A 21,039-nucleotide genomic window follows, 5' to 3' on the forward strand; every position below is an offset into this window, starting at 1 on the left:
TCAACTGAAACCCAAAAAAATTAGTATGACTGAATAGGTATTTTGAATACCTTTCAATTGAGGTATCACTTGACATAAGGTCCCATTTAAAATTATCGGTCACAGTGGCTCTGTAACGTCATCTTTAACTATTACGTCACCTGTAATGACTAGTTAAGAAGCTTACGTCCGTTTATTTCCTCCCTCCAAATTTCACTATTATAGATATAACCGTTCAAAAGATACGAGGGGCGTACGAACTTTTGACTAGCACTGTATAATATGCTATATATAGCATATATATTTTGTAATATTTCTACTATGTCGCGGTTCCACTCTTTTATTGGTCTGTCTCTTTTGTTTTCCCTACATGAATATGATCCCACACTCTTTTCACTTGACTGTTAGCTGTTAGTGTCCATTCGTGTTATATGACCGAACCTTGCTAATTTTTTTCTCCTTTATTGAATCAAGTAACAGCTTAATTTTAAGTCTGTTTCTTATTTCTTCATTTTTGAGTCTGTCTATTGTGTTCCTTTTCTTGTGAACTGGTACAATTTTTGCATTTGACCATTCTCTAGGCAACTATACTTTTTTCTTCCATATTAGATGTAGGATAATAATTTTTTCTCTGCTTTTTGTCCTATATATTTCAACATTTCTGGAGTAACTACATCGCTCCCAGGAGCTTTCCCAGTCTTTATCTTTCCTATTGCTTCCTCTAGTTCTTCTTCCTGGATAGCTTCTGTTTCGTCAATGCTTTCCTCTGATCCGTTAAGTACGTTGTTTTCATTTTCCTTTGCTTTTTCTTGCTCTCCGTTTAACAATTTATTTTGAAATGTTCTCTCCACCTTTCCACATTTTTACATTTTTGAAGTTATACTGCTTTAGGCACGAGGGTAAATTTTACATTCACTGGCGCATGCGCACACCGACAGTATGGTATTAGTCGCTACATCTTTTAAGTTATGTAGCGCAAATAAGGCGTGCGCGAAAAGAATATATTACATATTAGTGTTTTTAGTAAATATATTTATTATAATTTTTATGTCTGTGGATTTGTCTTCCTCCTTATAAGTATTATTGAAAATGTTTATTTTCAATTAATGTATCTGTCACCGTGATTGTAATTACGTCCGAGAAATGATCGACTGAATACAAAAGCGGTGGTAGCTGATCGGTAGGGCATTCGCCTAGGGATCGAGAGGTCGAGAGGGCCGAATCCTGACAAAGTCATATCCTCTTTTTTTAATTTTTGGTATTCTTTTTGTTCTTTCTAAAATTAGTTTAATATTTAAATACAATACAAAAAAAAACTGTTTAAAGTAGATAGGTATATTGATTTCGTTGAAATCATAATACGAAGTTAGATTATATTATAATAGAAGTATAATTTCTTACGTGCGTACAAAGTACTCACACATTCTTTATTATTTTTTATTGCCTTTTATCTTGTACGTATTCTTTCCACAATTTCTTCTTCTTTCTTTTATTTCGATTTTTAACTCCTTATTCCACCATGGTGCTCGGTTCTCTTTCCTATTATTTCTTGTGGTGTCTCACATACTAGTGTTGGTGTACCTATTTATTATAGCATTTCTAATTTTCCCCATTCTTCTGTCATTTCTGTCATTACTTCTTCTTTTTTCATTTCGTACTATAATTCGTCTTAATATCCAATTTTCGTTTTTTCCATCCCTTTCCTTTTTATTTCCATTCCTTTGATGTTGCTATAGTACTATTAGACCTGGATCCTGCGTACCAAAAAAAGTTTATTAATGCAAGCTAAAAATTTCTTAATAGCTTAACGGTATCTAGTCGAACAAACTTGGATGTACGGGAACACTAGAATAGGGGAAGTTTTAATTGTGGAATAGGTTACAGGTTTCGAACGGCATAGACAACGAAAACGTCGCATGTATTTTGTTGGACAAAACTTGATTCGTGCAATTGATTTGTTACCCTTTCATTAAACTCTCATGCAAAAGTCAGACTGCTATTTATCACCAACATAATTCCTGCCATTTGACCATGTTCTACGTGTCGGACTGATTAAAATGCCCAACATATTTTATCGGACAAACATTTTTCATATATTATTTAAAGTTTGCTATGAGTAAACTTAAAAACAACTTTCTAGTTTTCACAATCATAAACTTGTCAGGATGACAATTTCCACAATAATTAAAACTTTCCTTGTTCCAGTGTTCCCATACATCAAAGTTTGTTCGACTAGACACCGTTAAGCTATTAACAAATTTTCAGCTTGCTATTAATAAACTTTTTTTCGTACGCGGGATCCAGGCCTATATAAAAAACATAATAAAAGTTTCAAAAACATAATGCCAGATATATTTAACACCTATTCATGGTTTTAGATGCTCAATGCGTGTCACTACCTGACAACAAAAACGAAGGACTAAAAATAATACGCAATGATGAAGACAGTGTCCTTGTACCTTTCCGAGAAAATGTAACATTGCACTGCAGTACTAATGGAAGAGAGCTAAGGGGTACAGCAACTGCCGGATTTAGACAGTGTGTATACGATCCCAAAGCAGTAAGTTTCTTTAATTAATTACAAAGAGTACTATGTACTTTATTGTTTTGTTTTGTAGGGTTTTCCTGACTACTGGCTTAGCGGAGATTTACCTTCTTGTCCACGAGTTGATTGTGGTGTACCACCACCAAGTCCTGGAGCAGAGTACGGCCAGTACGTAGACACTAAATACCAATCATCGTTCTTCTTTGGTTGCCAAAACACCTTCAAACTGGCTGGTCAAAGTAGTAAACACGACAACGTAGTCAGATGTCAAGCTAACGGTGTTTGGGACTTTGGAGATTTGAGATGCGAAGGCCCAGTATGTCAAGATCCTGGAAGGCCCAGTGATGGTTTCCAGATCTCAAGAAGCTACGAACAAGGATCAGAGATTTCATTTGGCTGTAATAGACCTGGATACATACTTATCAACCCAAGGCCTATTACCTGTGTAAGAGATCCTGAATGTAAAGTTGTAAAGCCTCTAGGAATAGCTTCTGGAAAGATCCCCGATTCAGCTATTAACGCTACCAGTGAAAGACCAAATTACGAAGCTAGAAATGTACGGCTTAACTCCGTAACCGGATGGTGTGGCAAGCAGGAAGCATTTACCTACGTCAGCGTCGATTTAGGGAAAGTGTACAGAGTAAAAGCTATATTGGTTAAAGGAGTTGTTACAAACGATATCGTGGGTAGACCTACTGAGATTAGGTTTTTCTACAAACAAGCAGATAATGAAAACTACGTAGTTTACTTCCCTAACTTCAATTTAACCATGAGGGATCCAGGAAACTATGGAGAACTTGCCATGATATCTTTACCCAAGTTTGTGCAAGCTAGGTTCGTTATTTTGGGTATAGTAAGTTATATGGAGAATGCTTGTTTGAAGTTTGAATTGATGGGTTGTGATGAACCCGAGAAGGAACCTCTACTGGGATATGATTATGGATATTCTCCTTGTGTTGGTAAGTTGGCTATGTACACATGTACAGGGTGAGGCAAATAAAGGGCCTATTAGAGATATCTCGAGAACTAAATTCAACAGAATCATGAAAATTGGAATAAAGGGGTTTTGAAGGATGATCTATTAAATGAAAATATTTTCATCTCTTTGCAACTTCCGGTTATACCGGAAGTTGCTTATAACTTCATTTTTTTAAATGGGACACCCTGTATATTTTTACATTTTTGGATTCTCTTCGATGTCTTCCTTCTTAAAATATGAGGTTTTGTAATATTATACAGGGTATTTTAAAAGATAATTACGTTTTTTTATTAATTTCGTAGCAAAATTAACACCCTGTAGAATTGTAGTAGTTTGACATCTAAAACTCTACTTACGTTCAAATAATTTTTAATATACTCTACTATTGTTAAGAATCATTAGTATAGCTAAATTTTTAATTTTAGTATACAGGTAAAACTCGGAATGAGTATTTTCTTAAATGGAACACCCTGTATTTTAGTATTGTAATGAAATGATATTTTATGGTACTTTTTTATTTCTTAAGCATTCCCTATACCTAACTGCTTTAATTTGTGCTTAATTGTTAATCGCACCAACAATCTTAACTACGTAGGTATTTTGATAGATAAACCATTATTGGTAATTTTAAGGACCAGTCTGGATTAACATGTATATATTTCTGAAAAATTATTTGGGATTGAGTATTTTCACGGCCAACGTAATAAAATTTTACGTATTTTTTGGTGCAATTAATGTTTAGCTTGAATCACCAATAACTCACAAATTAAAGCAGTTAGGTACCTATAGGGAATGCTTAAGAAATAAAAAAGTACCATAAAATATCATTTCATTACAATACTAAAATACAGGGTGTTCCATTAAAGAAAACTCAAAAAATACTCATTCTGAGTTTCGACCAACCCTGTATACTGAAATTAAAAATTTAGTTATACTAATGATTCTTAACAATAGTAGAGTGTATTAAAAATCATTTGAACGTAAGTAGAGTTTTAGATGTCAAACTACTACAATTCTACAGGGTGTTCATTTTGCTACGAAATTAATAAAAAAACGTAATTATCTCTTAAAATACCCTGTATAATATGACAAAACCTCATATTTTAAGAATGAAGACTGCGAAGAGAATCCTTAATGTAAAAATATATAGGGTGTCCCATTTAAAAAAATGAAGTTATAAGCAACTTCCGGTATAACCGGAAGTTGCAAAGAGATGAAAATATTTTCATTTAATAGATCATCCTTCAAAACCCCTTTATTCCACTTTTCATGATTCTGTTGCCTTTAGTTCTCGAAATGTTTCTAATAGGCCAGTTATCTGCCTCACCCTATATATTAATTACATGGATTGGATGGATTGATATTATGCTGATCTTTCCCATTCTCTTACCTGTTTCTTTTCATTTGCAATTTTAGTTTCTCTTTTTTTCTCGGCAATCACTAATACATTTTTTATTGACATCACTAATCATTAAATATAATTTTTAGATAACGAAACTCCAGTGTTCCAAAGTTGCCCACAGCAACCAATTATTGTCCAAAAAGACGTAAATGGTGGACTGCTTCCCGTAAACTTTACTGAACCAACTGCCGTGGACAATTCAGGCAGTATAGCCAGATTGGAAGTAAAACCAGCAAGTTTTAGAACTCCGATGTACGTGTTCGATGATATGGTTGTCAAATATGTAGCTTATGACTATGATGGAAACGTAGCCATTTGTGAAATCAACATAACTGTCCCAGGTTTGTACTTTTTAGGCTTCTTCTTGAGGTTTGTACTATCCATTTAACACATTTTTTTTGCAATTTTAGATAATACTCCACCTCAACTCAGCTGTCCTCAAAGTTATGTAATCGAATTGGTTGATAGGCAAGACAGCTACGCTATTAACTTCAACGAAACGAGAAGAAGATTAAACACCAGTGATGCTTCTGGTGACGTACACATCACTTTCATCCCAGATAAAGCGACCATTTCTATTGGAGCTTTTGAAAATGTGACGGTTATCGCTGCTGACAAGTATGGCAACAAGGCATCATGTCACTTCCAAGTATCAGTACAAGCAACACCTTGTGTAGATTGGGAACTAAAACCTCCAGTTAATGGGGCGCTTAACTGTTTACCAGGAGATAAAGGACTACAATGCATCGGTACTTGCAACCCAGGATTTAGATTTACTGATGGAGATCCAGTGAAGACTTTCATGTGCGAAACCAATGGTCCTTGGAAACCTAGCTCTGTTATTCCAGATTGTGTATCAGAAAGTAAGTTGAGAAAAAAACTGGAAGAATATTGTTTATTCTTCATTTTATTTTTTAGATACACAACAAGCCGACTACCATTTTACCGCCTCAATTAACTACAGAGCAAACGGAGCAGTAGCTAACTCCTGTTTGAACCAGTATACTGAACTTTTGGCTCAATACTACAATAATCTCAACACTCAATTATCAGACAGATGTTCAGCAGTCAACGTAAAGATGAATGTTACCTTCATCAAATCTTTAGCTACCTTAGTTGAGGAGAATGTAGTAAGAATTGATTATATTCTGGACATAGTTCCTTTATACAGGCAACCACAAATCTACGATTTGTGTGGTAGTACTCTTAATCTAATGTTTGATTTATCAGTTCCTTATGCGAATGCCGTTGTTGAACCTTTATTAAATGTGGCTGCCATCGGCAATCAGTGTCCACCTCTTAAAGCTCTAAAATCTACAAATGAAAGAGGCTTTACTTGTAACGTTGGCGAGGTACTTAATATGGACACGAACGATGTACCAAGATGCTGTAAGTTCATCCTGTTGATTTTATTGTTATCATCAAAGTAACTTTTAATATTTTTCAGTACATTGCCCTGCCGGAACCTTTGCTGGTGAGAAACAAAAAGAATGTACCTATTGTCCAAAAGGTTTCTATCAAAATAGAGACAGGCAAGGCTCCTGCAACAGATGTCCTCAAGGTACTTACACCCGCGAGGAAGGATCAAAGAGCGTCCACGACTGTATCCCTGTTTGTGGATATGGCACCTACTCCCCTACAGGATTAGTACCTTGTCTCGAATGTCCAAGGAATAGTTTTACAAGCGAACCGCCAACAGGAGGATTCAAAGACTGCCAGGCTTGTCCTGCGAACACATTTACATATCAACCAGCTGCTGCAGGAAAGGATAAATGTAGACCAAAGTGTAGTCCTGGTTATTACTCACCTACAGGCTTAGCGCCTTGTTCAATGTGCCCCAAGAACTTCTATCAATCTAGTAAGCACTATTCCATAATATTTGTTTAAATTGCAAATTAATTAAGAACTATATTACTATATCCTTTTTAATTAGTTACAGGACAAACCGCCTGCAATGAATGTCCCAGTAACATGAAGACAGAAGGACCTGGAGCCACAGGAAGAGACGAATGTCGCGCTGTCCAGTGCAAAGAAAACGCTTGCCAACATGGCGGACTCTGTATCCCTATGGGTCATAATGTTCACTGCTTCTGTCCTGCTGGATTTACTGGCAGAAGATGTGAAGTCGACATCGACGAATGTACCTCGCAACCATGTTACAATGGAGGATCTTGCATTGATTTGCCACAAGGTTATAAATGTCAATGTCCTCCGGGATACTCTGGTATTAACTGCCAAGAAGAGCGATCAGACTGTTCGAATGATACATGTCCTGCAAGGGCTATGTGTAAAGATGAACCTGGATATAACAACTATACATGTCTGTGTCGGTCTGGATACACAGGAATTGATTGTGATGTTACGGTAAGCCCGAATTTACTAAGGAAGAAAACTTTTTAGCACCTGTAGGTTTTTTTATGATGTTTTAGTGACATAATGGCGGAAAATAAAATTTTGTAAAATTATTTTAAACGGGATCATATGTCAAGTAATACGTCATTTCAATGTTAACTTAACTAGTGACTGAGTAAAAATTATAGAATTTATGTGATATAATTGTGATATATCATTTTAAATCTCTTATAGCACCCAGTTCTTTACCACAAACAAAAAAGAGTTATTCTTTCACTGGAAGATAGTTTAAGGTGATTTTATTAAGAGGCTATACTCCGTCTAATTTTCTTACAGTTGCACATCATCCGCGTCATAGCCCATGACATCACATGATACCAACACGAAATATTTAGGCGGTAGATGTGTTCTTTTTTACAATCATTTTGCCGATTGCACTGGAATTACAGCCACTAGACATATTTTATTATGTACGCGTAGAAATAATATTTACAGATTTATATTAATGTTAACTTAAAGAAACACAGAATAATATGTTTCATTTAATTTATATAAATGGATTACAAAGCGTTTTTATGAAGCATATTTGTTCGGAACACACTGTAACTGTAATCGAACGAAGGTGATATTTTGGCATAGATGACACTTCATATTTGTTTTTGTTCTTTACTATAAGTATTTGTTTTATTATATTTACTGTTTTTATTATGTACTTTAACGTAAGATTATAACTTAATTCTTGTTTTCTATTTCTATTTATTTACATTGAATATTAATTTGTTTTTATTTATTTACATTGAATATTAATTTGTTTTGCTGTATAATCCACTTCCGCAAAAATTATATGATGTATTTGATTTAAAATGAATTCAAGAATTTTTTGTAATTGGGCAACAATGTCAACTTAGATCTGTAACGTAGATAATGACGTGCAACGGTAAGTAAATTAGATAAACTCTACATCAGCGCGTCATCAAGACGGAAAACGCGTTCCAAGATTGCAGCTTTAATTTTGAATATTTTGTCGAGCTATTTGGCACACATATGCATAATATAGCAAAGAATGGCGGTACAGAGCCCAATTTGAGAAATATCTTAGTATGTTGAAATTACTCTATTATTAAATAAAATATTACAAAATCGAGTCTGTACCGCCGTTAAGAAGATCAAAAAATACACTGTCTTCAAATAACCTTTTTTATCCCATACCTAAATTTGGTGTCACATTGGGACTACTAAAATCGATTATCTATAACAAGAAATCGAACTTCACTGACTGATTTGGCAAAATTTAGCGCGCCTATGAGTATATTATTATCACAATATTCTGCCTTCGTCTTTGATAGTGTCACATATTGCCGACGCACTGTTGCCAAAGGTTCGCAGAACTTTCGAAAAACTGCGGCTACTATTATAGCAGTCCCACGAATGGGCGCTATTTCTATATCACTATTAACACGTTGCCGCGACAAAAATATATGTTACGACGAAATTCACCCTGTAGGAATAATGGAAAATAAAATTTGACAAGATGTTGATAAATATGTCATATAAGGGGATGTAAACGTGTTACACAATTTGAAGAACATGTCCAAGAATAATGGAAAATAAAATTTGACAAGATGTTGATATGTCATATAAGGGGATGTAAACGTGTTACACAATTTGAAGAACATGTCCTCGGTTGCTCAGTAACGGAAGAGATATGGGGGTGGTTCTTAACGGGATGTTATTTATATTGTCTTATTAGCTTAGAAATAAGAAAATAAAAAAATCAGATAAGAATATCAAATAAAAAGAAATAAAATATTGGGCGCCACTGGTATCGTTATAGGAACCAAAAATATACAAAAATAGAAATATTAAAAGAAAAGATAGTTAAATCAAAAATTAAACAAAAACCTAGTCAATACAAAATACAGTGCGTCCATAAAGTAACGCATAAATTCATTATTTCATAAATTGGCGACTTTCGCGAAAAATCCCGAAACAGGTCGATTTTTATTTTTAATTTTCGATTTTTTGGCATATATATCATACTAGTGACGTCATCCATCTGGGCGTGATGACGTAATCGATGATTTTTTTTATGAGAATATGGGTCATGTGATAGCTCATTTAAAAGGGTACTCAATTCTCTATTCACTAATGTAAACATTAACATAATTATTTATACAGGGTGTGCAAAAAAACATTTTTTTAATTAAAATAATTGAGACAGAAAGAAGAATGTATGTAATTTATTTAATTCAAAATGCGTTTTACTACTGTCAGAAAACAGAAAAAAAATTTATTTGACGAATAAAAATTGATTTTCGCTTAAACGAAATGTTCAAACTGGCAAGAGGCAGGTGGGTGGCAGCTTTAACATTGAATTTAAGCGAAAAACAATATTTATTTGTCAAAAAAACATTTTTTCCTGTTTTCTGACAACATTAAAACGTATTTTGAATTAGATAAATTACATAAATTCTTCTTTTTGTCTCAATTATTTTAATTTAAAAAATGTTTTTTTGAACACCTTGTATAAATAATTATGTTAATGTTTACATTAGTGAATAGAGAATTGAATACCCTTTCAAATGAGCTATCACATGACCCATATTCTCATTTTAAAAATCATCGATTACGTCATCACGCCCAGATGGATGACGTCACTAGTATGATATATATTCCAAAAAATCGGAAATTAAAAATAAAAATCTACCTGTTTCGGGATTTTTCTTTAAAGTCGCCGGTTTACGAAATAATGAATTTATGCGTTACTTTATGGACGCACTGTATATATAAAATACTTGTGGCGTGACTTACCTTATATATGTCTTTACTCAGCCAAACCTTTGTTGTACTTACGAAACAAGAGAAAGGGAAAAGACAATAATAAAAAATATTTTGTAATGAACCAAACTTTTTTATTGAAACAAAATAAAATAAAATTAAAAAGAGCTGTGATCTTTTGCGATTTTACATAAAGAGATCATGTTTACCAAAAAGAAAAAGTAAATAAAGTTTACATAAAAAAATACCTTGTATACTAGTCCTGTATCTTCTCTTGGTTGGTTTTAAGTCCAAGGCTCAGTTCACTTCACTAAATGTCACTTTACAAAGGAATAGATACATAAAAAGTACGTCAGTGAATGGTTGTTTCCATAGTTTATAGAAAAATTCAGCATTTACTTCTTAAAACAAATCGACACTACTCGAACAAAAATATTGAATAACTCATTAGTCCTTTAGTATATTAAACGGGATCAAAAAAAAATATATATAAGCAACTCCATACTTTAACTATGATATCAGATACTGCTAACACAAAAAAACTTCTAACTCCTGCCTGCATCTGAAAAAATTATATACCGCATTGGTATAAGTAGTAGGGTGGTGCGAAAAAAGTCAAGTCAAGAAAAACAGAAAAAGAATTATTCAAATCGGACTTTATCTTCCGATCCCGCAACGGGCCTAGATTATGAAAAAAAATGAAATTTTACCTTTTTTTCAAAAAATTTTTGTTATCCTCTATGTACGTTTTATTTGTAGCTATAGTAAAAGTTATTTACAGTTTGTATGGTTCAGTAATAAAAAAATAGTTTTACGCATTTAACGAATATCTTCCGATTACGCAACGTCAATCAAAATCTATAAAAAATTGAAATTTTTGATGATTTTGATAAATTAAAAACTATTTAAAGTATAATTCAATAAGCGATGCAGGGCGATGTAAATATTACCACGTGTAGGCCTCAACAGGGCCGCATTTAGGATTATCTTTTTGTTTAGTCAGAATACATATTATCATATAAAATACGAAATTTATATTTTAATTTTGCAAAAGTGCTCGACAAAGAACCTGATTGTTTTAGTTGATATCCGATAATAGGAACCATTTATACAGGGCGAAAAACCCAAGAATTTATTTTTTTGCCAACAATTTTATGTACAGAGTGCCTACAAAAAATATAAGTTTTATTTTTAATTTTTGATATATACTTAGTTGTGTGTACAATTCCAAAAGGTTTCATAAAAATAATAACAAAAAAATACTCATTACTCAATTATGTTGAAATAATATACAAGGTGTCCCAAAAGTAGCGGAACGGTCGAATATTTCGCGAACTAAACATCGGATCGAAAAACTGAAAAATACGTGTTCAATCATTTTCAAAAATCTATACAATGACATCAAACCCCCATTACACCCCCTGGAGGTGGGGTGGGGAGTAACTTTAAAATCTCAAATGGAAACCCCTAGTTTTTTTTGCAGATTTGGATTCGTTACGTAAAAGTAAGCAACTTTTATTCAAGAGAATTTTTCGAACTGTGGATAGATGGCGCTATAATTGAGAAAAACGATTTATCCTGATACCATAGGTAAATTATAGAAACGGTCTAATATCTCGAGAAATACACTTCCAAATGAGAAAACAAACAAAAAAGGTTTTTAATACTTTTCGAAAACCTATCGAATAACACCAAACATGACCCTCCAACTTACCCCCTGGAGGTGGGGTGGGGGTTAACTTTAAAATCTTAAACAGCAACCCCCACTTTTTATTACAGATTCGGATTCGTCATGAAAAATTAAGCAACATATTATTCGTAACATTTTTAGAATTGTTGATAGATGGCGCTTTAATTGGAAAAATACCATTTATTAGCGCCATCTATGCTATTTTAAAAAATGTTTTGAATAAATGTTGTTTAATTTTTCATGACGAATGCGAATCTGCAATAAAAAGTGGGGGTTGCTATTTAAGATTTTAAAGTAACCCCCCACCCCACATCCAGGGGGCGGGTTGAAGGGTCATGTTTGGTGTTTATCGATAAGTTTTAGAAAAATATTAAAAACCTGTTTTTTGGATTCTCATTTGGAAGTGTATTTCTCGAGATATTAGACCGTTTCTATAATTTACCTATGGTATCAGGATAAATCGTTTTTCCCAATTACAGCGACATCTATCCACAGTTCGAAAAAATGTTTTGAATAAAAGTTGCTTACTTTTACGTAACGAATCCAAATCTGCAATAAAAACTGGGGGTTTCTCTTTGAGATTTTAAAGTTACCCCTTACCCCACCTCCAGGGGGTGTAGTGGGGGTTGGTGTTTGATGGCATTTGATAGATTTTTGAAAATTATTGAATACGTATTTTTCAGTTTTCGATCCGATGTTTATTTCGCAAAATATTCGACCGTTCCGCTAGTTTTGGGACACCCTATATATTATATATTCATAATTAATTATTAATATGTCGTGACTCGTGACTGTTAACTTATCTAAATTTGAAAATTTTGGGGAATGCATATTACTGTAAATGTCATCAGAACTAAACGTAAAGTCAAGCAATGAGGCATGCAAGTCATAGGTTTAATTCCTTGTTTAGATAGGGCGGTTTGCCAACGTAAACGTCGCGATTAACCTGTTTAAACGCTGGTAAACCGCGTAAAACTCGCGGTTGCATATGTACGATTTTGAGCGGTTGCATTTGTTTCTATGTTAACTTGAACCACGGCGGTTGGGTTTTTCAGGTAAACCGCGACGTCGACGTTGGCAAACCGCCTGCATATAAACAAGCCCTAAGGTTCAGCGAATTGATGATTCGTTTTGTATTCCTTGATCAGCGTAAACACTTCTATCACAAACTTCAACTTTATTGGCCACTTTTTTCACAATACATATCTTCAAACACTATCCCGGGATTTTCTTGTCTTTCACATTTAAAAACATTTAAAATTATTTCTTTAACTTCAACGCTAAGAGGGCTTCTTTTACTGCGTTTTCGAGGAGGATTCCATGTATTTTCAACCAATTCATCAGCAGAATCAGTGGATGACATTTTTGGTTTCAATATCTGTTATCTGTTATTGAAATAATACGTGGTTACTACTGTTACGGTAATCACAATCACGTACAGATAGGGTCGTTATACAAATAAAAATATATACTTAAATAGTTTTAAATGGCACGACAAATAATTGCTAATTCAACATTAACAGCATAAATAAAATTTATTGTCGTTTAACCATCAAGACCACTAAAAATTTACTAACAAATCGATTCAAATTACAAAATTTTAATACCGAAATAATACCTACTTAAATCTTGTCCGAACCTGTATGAGCTGCCGACGACGTCGGCAGTAACGAAATAAAGATGGACATTTCGGATAGTTTTTATATATTTTTGAAGAACTGTTACTTGCATGTATGCATAAAATATTCATTAATTTTATAAATCGGATCATTTTTTCACATCCTATGTGTTCAGTGATAACAATAATTTATTTACTATGCAATAAACATTAATAGTTGGGAAAAGAAAAAGATTAATAAAGTGTCATAATTATACTGTTACTTATCGGAACGAGTAGACTCATTTGGAACATCTTTAACAATTATCTGCTAAATTTATCGTTGTTTATATGCCCTGCATCGCTTATTGAATTATACTGTAGTTATCTCATTTTTCTGTTACATTGTGAACCTCTTCGTTTGTTTAGATATTGTATGAAAATATTTAAACAACCCTAAACTCACAACGAGGAGGTGGTTGCACTTCTAGGTCCATTGACACCCTTCTCTCCAACCAACCAATGAGTGTGTGTTTTTTACATTATTTACAAATGTACATTTCTTTTTGATCTGTTTGTGTCCATCTTTTAAACGCCAACTTTGTATTGTGATTTGGTGGTAAAATGTGGCATCTGGCAGCATGTACCATGATCTAAGTGTTGCCCTGATGAATCCATCTCTTGATTGGGACCCACGACCCACATACATTTGACGATGCAACCAACGTGACCAACTTTCCGCACCGCTCGACAGCTTGCGGGTGGCATGGATACTATGGATAGTTTTGTACATTCCAGTCTGGCATGATGTAATGCAGGAACTTATATCTTCATTCGAAACTCTGCGAAGAACTGGTAGATAAGACAGTTTTGCAACATTCCACTCTATTATTTCAGTGTAGTCTTATGCTCCAAAATGTAAAGTAGGAGGAATGAAATTTCTAATACTTTAGCCCTTGGCTTTAGTCTGTCTGGCTTTTAACGCTCTCCTTAGCCCAGATCTCTAATGTGTTTCCTCTCTCCTAACTACTTAAAGTTTTGAAGTACAGGACTAAACTAAAATAATAGACTGGAATGTTGCAAAACTATATTCTCCATCACTTCTTCGAAAAGCTTCAAATGAAGATATAAGTTATTGCATTACATCGGGCGACATGCCAGACTGGCATGTACAAAACTATCCCTGTCACACGCAAGCTGACGAGCGGTGCGTATAGTGGTCACGAAAGCATCGTCTAATGTCTAATGTATGTGGGCTCCAATCAAGAGATGGATTCATCAGGGCAACACTTAAATCAAGGTCCATGATGCCAGATTTTACCACCAAATCACAATACAAAGTTGGCGCTTAAAAGCTGGACACAAACAAATCAAAAAGAAATGAACATATTTATATTATGTAAATGTTGTAAAAAACACACACTCATTCACTATCATTGGTTGGTTGGAGAGAAGCGTGTGGGTGGAGCTAGAAGTGCAACCACCTCCTCATTGTGAGTTATTCTTGGTTGTTTAAATATTGTCGTACAATATCTAAACAAGCGAAGAGCTTCCTTTACAATGTAACAGAAAAATGAGAAAAATAAATGTTTTTTAATTCATCAAAATCATCAAAAATTTCATTTTTTTATAGATTTTGATTGACCTTGCGGGATCGGAAGATATTCGTTAAAAGCGTAGAACTATTTTTTTTTATTATACTCAGCCATGCAAACTGAAAATAAATTTTACTATAGCGATAAATAAAACGTACATGGAGGGTATATAAAATTTTTTTAAAAAAAGATAAAATTTCATTTTTTTCATAATCTTTAGGCCCTTTGCGGGATCGGAAGATATAGTCCAATTTGAATAATTCTTTTTTTGTTTTTCTTGTAATTACCAATCGCAACTTTTCCGCACTATAGCGACTCGGAATTATCAACTTGACTTTTTTCGCACCACCCTAATAAGTAGTCGCGTTCGCCTAGAAACAGCGAAAACGCGGTGGTCTAATTTGCTTAGACCGTAGTGGAACACTTTAGCTACAACACAAAGACTTCTGCAATAAAATTGCACAATAACTTCACCTTACACAAACTTAAAATGGAAATTCAACGTTTCAGGTACTGCAACGCTGCAGACCTCCGAGGCTAACTCAAACTTGACTTCTTTACAGCTTCCTCGTAACTACTTGACGGCTCAAACATAACTACGTGACGGCTCAAACGTGACTGAATTTTTTGATCTCCCAAACTCAATCTTCAGAAACCAAACGCCCCTTCCAAAATCATTCGATTTCCCCATCGATAATCCTCAACGACCAATTACAGACTTAAGACACTTCCCTAATCAAAATCTTGACCAATAGAAAATGCCAAATACGCTCTGGGTTAAACCCTCTGACGCACCAAAACGCACCAAAACGCCCTCTGACGCACCTCTGACCAAAACAGCTCGTCCAATCACCAAAAGAATAAACAAAACGGATCCCAGCAGATACTACCACCCACTCTTCCCATGAAAAGCACTGATTTAACTGCCTTCACAACTAAGGCCAGTTCTCAGACGAGTCAGCAAAAAAGACACTTGGACTGTTATCTCTGAACCACTTAATCTCTATAAGATAAATATTTTCCAGTTTCACAGTCGCCAAAAACCATTAGTAAAAGATTTATTGCTAAAGATCACAGGAGGAGGATGCTGGGCGAGGCCAGGGCCCGACTTGGGCTGTAGCGCGATAGGAGAGAGATAAGAAGGGAAATTAAAAAAAAATGAATTGACCTATTCGGGCATTTTCCACAAACGCTGACAACCATAGTAGGGGAAGTCCCTATCTTTTTTTATTCAGTCGCCATTGAATATTGTATTCGTCATTTTGAGATTACGAAACAGACTCAACCCAATAATTTAGGAATGTACTGAGTGATAGCAGATCTTTCAAATGATACATTACTTGTCATATAAAGGTCGGGACACACATATCCGCACCGAGTCAGCACCGCGTCCGCACCGCGCCCCACCGAGCAGGCTGGCCAATGGCCATGCTGTCTCTGCAAAACTGGCCAATGGGCATGCTGTCTCTGCAAGGCTGGCCAATGGCCATGCTGGCTCGGACGCGGTGCGGGCTCGGTGCGGATATGTGTGTTTCGACCTTTATCCAATTTTTCGTTATGCTATATTTCGTTATAAATATTATCATACTTATATCGTTATTTTTAGATCGATCCATGTACAGCAAATGGAAATCCGTGCAACAATGGAGCCAGTTGTATTGCTCTCCAACAGGGCAGATTCATGTGCGAATGCTTACCAGGCTGGGAAGGGCAACTGTGCGAGACTAACATCGACGATTGTGCTGAGAAGCCTTGCTTGTTAGGATCTAATTGTACAGACTTAGTCAATGATTTCAGCTGTACTTGTCCCGCTGGTTTCACTGGAAAGAGATGCCAAGAGAAAATAAATATGTGCAGTAGCAGTCCATGTAAGAATGGAGTCTGTATAGATAAACTATTCGACTACGAGTGCATCTGCGACCCAGGTTGGACAGGTGATATATGTGAAACAAACATCAACGATTGCCAACCTAATCCTTGTCAAAATGGAGGCCATTGTGTTGATGGAATAGACGATTTTAAGTGTACTTGTGAACCAGGATTTACTGGAAAGAAATGTCAGCATACTTTAGGTATGTAACACACCCGTTTAAATATTAATTTTACTCATAATATTTATTATTTTTGTAGATTTCTGTTCGTCAAAACCATGTCAAAACGGTGCTACTTGCACTGATTTAGTCGATGGTTTCTCTTGCAAATGCAGACCAGGTTTTGTAGGACTTCAATGCGAAGCTGAAATTGACGAATGTCTAAGTGATCCTTGTAACTCAGTTGGAACTGAAAGATGCGTCGATTTGGACAACAAATACGTGTGCATGTGCAGAGAAGGGTATACAGGTGAGGATGCATTTATTTATGTAAAAGTAAATATATAAAAAAATAATTATTTTTTGTCTTTTTTAATAGCTAACCCGAGTAAATGGCAACGTCGCACATAGGGGTATTTAAACGATCTATCCGGTCAAAAGTCCATTTTTGAAAACTCAAAGCAGGTAGAAAAAACCGGATACTAGTGAAGTTAAATAAATAGAGAATACATGGCGACCTTTGCCCTTGTGTAATAAGTTGCACCCGTGCCGTAGCTTTAGTCGGAACTTGACCTTGTCGCTACAGGTGTACGTATCTTTCTCGGCTTTTTGGTGCAAGTGTGTTAAAAAGTAATAAAAAAATTATCAAGTGTTTGTTTTTAAAAAAATACAGTTATGGATCTAGAACGAGCAGATAAAAATACATACTTTCCATGTACTTATTGTTTTATTTGTTGATGTATTAATAATATTTTTGATGTTTGAAAACGTTGTTTAAATATTTTAAAGTTTCGACCACATTTTAGCACATCAAAAGGTTTTTGTTATACTTTAGGGTGAGATCCGGTTGTTATATTTTTTTTAATTGGAAGATATGAATTTGTACATCATAATCATTATCAAATCAGCCGCACATATTCGCACTTTCTTGACTTATGGGCAAAAAATCATGAAAGAAAGAAATTACCGGCCAACACGTAACTTAGCATGGTTCAGAACCTTTTAGTCAAGACCGAAACCATATATGATTTTATGACGTCATATATGACGTTATGACGTCATATATGACGTTATTACGTCACACTACCTTGTACTTCCTTTTTTAATTTTTATTAGCCTCGCAGTCTCGCAATATTTTTTAATATATTGCGAGACTGCGCGGCGAATAAAAATTAAAAAAGGAAGTACACGGTAGTGTGCCGTCATAACGTCATATATGACCTCATAAAGTCATATATGGTTTCGGTCTTGACTAAAAGGTTCTGAACCATGCTAAGTTACGTGTTGGCCGGTAATGCAGATCCAATGCTTACCGACATTGCCTGGGACTGTGCCGGCGCATGCGCAGTGCGTCTGTCTCGTTTTAGTGACCCATATTCTACTTGCAAAATGTTGCAAAACACTCCCTATAGCTGAATTCAATTAGGAAATCATTTTAGAATAATAAAATCGAAAGAAATAATTATGACCGCCTAGATTGGCAAAATACCCCTATGTGCGTCGTTTGGTTCAATCAGGCGATCACACATCTGTACTTTTTCATCGTTCTGTTTTTACTAAATGGTCGATTATAAAAACTGTTTTATTGTTTTAATGTACAAACTAGAAGACAATAAAAACTCCGTTAAAAAGGCCATGCCCGATTAAACAAATTACAAATAATTGTATTTTCAAATACAATTTCCATTTTTTAGCGGTTGCTAATTACTTGGATACAAAGTTGTATCTATTTCCTAATATTCAAAGTAAATAACTACTCTGTTGTTTGTTTTCTACTTAGCTACATAGCATAAACGTATAGATGGACCCATTTTTATTTATTTTTCTTTGTCTATATTTTATACAATAACAATCACATTGTGTTTCTTTTCTTTTAGGAAATGCTTGTGAGATTAACATCGACGATTGTCAGTCCCAACCTTGCCTCAATGGTGGGTCTTGCAGAGATGAAGTTGGTTCTTACCGTTGTGTCTGCAAACCTGGATGGACTGGTGGTAACTGCGAAGTTGATATCGGAAGCTGCCAAACCAGACCTTGTCAAAATGATGCCAGATGTATAGATTTGTTCCAGGACTATTTCTGTGTGTAAGTAGATGATTACGCACTTTAGTCGTCAGAATTTTTCATGATTTTACAATTAAATAAATAGATATACGTTGTGAGCTTCGCTGGTATCGCCAACTAGAGATTTACTAAGTGCAACTTCGGTTGGAAATTTAATGAGAAAAGTATTGCAAATAATAGCAAATACTTGTTTCAAACTTATTATTTAATTAGATTCTAATAAATGGTTAATAACAGTAAGTACAAAATTTATGATTTATTATGATTATTTTTAAGATTTTGCTTATCATTTTGTCGTTATATTAGTTTCCTTCTTTCCGATTTCCGATACTTTCACAATTACCGTGTAGATGGCGCTTAGATTAATATATTAATTATATTATGAAATGTTAAAAAAACAAATTTCAGTATTTAAAATGTAAGTATATTTAAGGTAAAAATATATGACACAGCTTTGGCCAACTAATATTTTTCCTATTAATGTTTTAAATTAATCACTTTGACATTTATGTCAAATTTCCAACCGAAGTTCACCGATTTGTCACTACTAGCGCTCACGAACTTTTAAATATCCCCTCTACCTATTAGCTCGCAGCGGATAGATATTTGTCACACTTTAATAGTACACTAATATTGCGAAACTTTGCTGACATGCTCTATATTGCTGACATGCCTGAAACCGAATCTCGGAAGTTTGGATATGCTGACGACTGGACCCTTGCAACAAGCCACCAATCTTTAGAAACTACAGAAATCACTCTCACGAATGACTTATCCATCCTCAGCGAATACCTTAAGAAATGGAGACTACAGCCAAGTACTACAAAAACTGAAGTATCAGCTTTTCATCTAAACAACAAGTTGGCAAACAGAGAATTGCGAGTGTATTTTAATAACAAGCTGTTCTTCTTCTTCTTCTTCAGGTGCCGTCCTCGTTCCGAAGTTTGGCTATCATCAAGGCTATGCGTATTTTTGATACCGTAGATCTTAATAATTGGCAGCTGCTGCACTTGTACCAATCTCTTAAATTCTTCAACCATGAACGTTTTCTTCTGCCAATGGATCTTTTACCTATTATTTTTCCCTGAATAATTAATTGTAGTAGCTGGTACTTTTGTCCCCTCATTATATGTCCCAAGTATTGCAGTTTGCGCTTTTTAATAGTAAGCGCAAGTTCTTTTTCTTTCTGCATCCTTCGCAACACTTCCATGTTTGTCACTCTCTCTGTCCACGATATTCTCAGTATCCTGCGGTATATCCACATCTCGAATGCTTCTATTTTCCTTGTATCGATCTTTTTCAGTGTCCAAGCTTCCATTCCATAGAAAAGAACTGACAGCACGTAACATCTCATGAGGCGAATTTTAAGATTTAAACTTAGCTCTCTTCCGCATAAAACTGTTTTCATTTTGGTAAAAATAGCTCTAGCTTTTTCTATTCTGATCTTGATTTCTTCAGAGTTGTCGTTGTTTTCATTAATAACAGTTCCCAGGTAATTATATTTTCTAACACGCTCAATTCTTTGATCATGTACGGTTATGTCAGAAAAATTTTGTGGAGATTTCGACACCATCATTATTTTTGTTTTTTTGATGTTAAGTGATAAACCGAACTTTTCGCTGCACTCTACTATTCTGTTTATCAGTGTTTGGAGATCTTCCGGGGTGTCTGCTATTAATACTGTGTCATCAGCGTATCTCAAATTGTTTATTAAAGTGCCATTTATTTTAACCCCTATATCTTGGTCAGCAAGGGCTCTGTTTATAATATCTTCTGAATATAAGTTAAACAAGGTTGGTGAAAGTATGCATCCCTGCCTTACGCCTTTTTTGATCTCGAGTTCCTCGGTTGTTTCCCGTTCTACTCTAATATTCGCCTTCTGGTTATAGTAAATATTGAAGATAATTCTGACGTCCCTTTTATCCAAGTTTTTCTCTACCAACAGTCTCATCAGGTGTTCGTGGCGAACTTTATCGAACGCCTTGTTGTAGTCAATAAAGCACATATATATATATCCTGGTTAACATC

At 34.8% G+C, this 21,039-nt stretch overlaps 1 protein-coding gene across 3 annotated transcripts in view; it reads left to right on the plus strand.

Annotated features, from left to right (window-relative positions):
* The window catches only part of LOC114327169 (sushi, von Willebrand factor type A, EGF and pentraxin domain-containing protein 1), a 254,273-nt gene that overhangs the window by 187,587 nt on the left and 45,647 nt on the right, over positions 1-21,039 (plus strand). For all 3 annotated transcript variants that reach the window (XR_007698379.1, XM_028275693.2, XM_028275694.2), the window contains exons 13-22: positions 2,358-2,539; positions 2,598-3,483; positions 4,992-5,246; positions 5,316-5,768; positions 5,824-6,294; positions 6,353-6,763; positions 6,839-7,269; positions 16,524-16,989; positions 17,048-17,257; positions 18,825-19,032. Coding sequence is in view for 2 of the 3 variants with exons in the window: in XM_028275693.2 (XP_028131494.1) it covers positions 2,358-2,539; positions 2,598-3,483; positions 4,992-5,246; positions 5,316-5,768; positions 5,824-6,294; positions 6,353-6,763; positions 6,839-7,269; positions 16,524-16,989; positions 17,048-17,257; positions 18,825-19,032 (3,973 nt within the window). In the remaining variant the exon portion in view is untranslated. The remainder of the gene's footprint in view (positions 1-2,357; positions 2,540-2,597; positions 3,484-4,991; positions 5,247-5,315; positions 5,769-5,823; positions 6,295-6,352; positions 6,764-6,838; positions 7,270-16,523; positions 16,990-17,047; positions 17,258-18,824; positions 19,033-21,039) is intronic.

The sequence above is a fragment of the Diabrotica virgifera genome, chromosome 5 (genome assembly GCF_917563875.1).
Source record: "Diabrotica virgifera virgifera chromosome 5, PGI_DIABVI_V3a".
NCBI lineage: Eukaryota > Metazoa > Arthropoda > Insecta > Coleoptera > Chrysomelidae > Diabrotica > Diabrotica virgifera.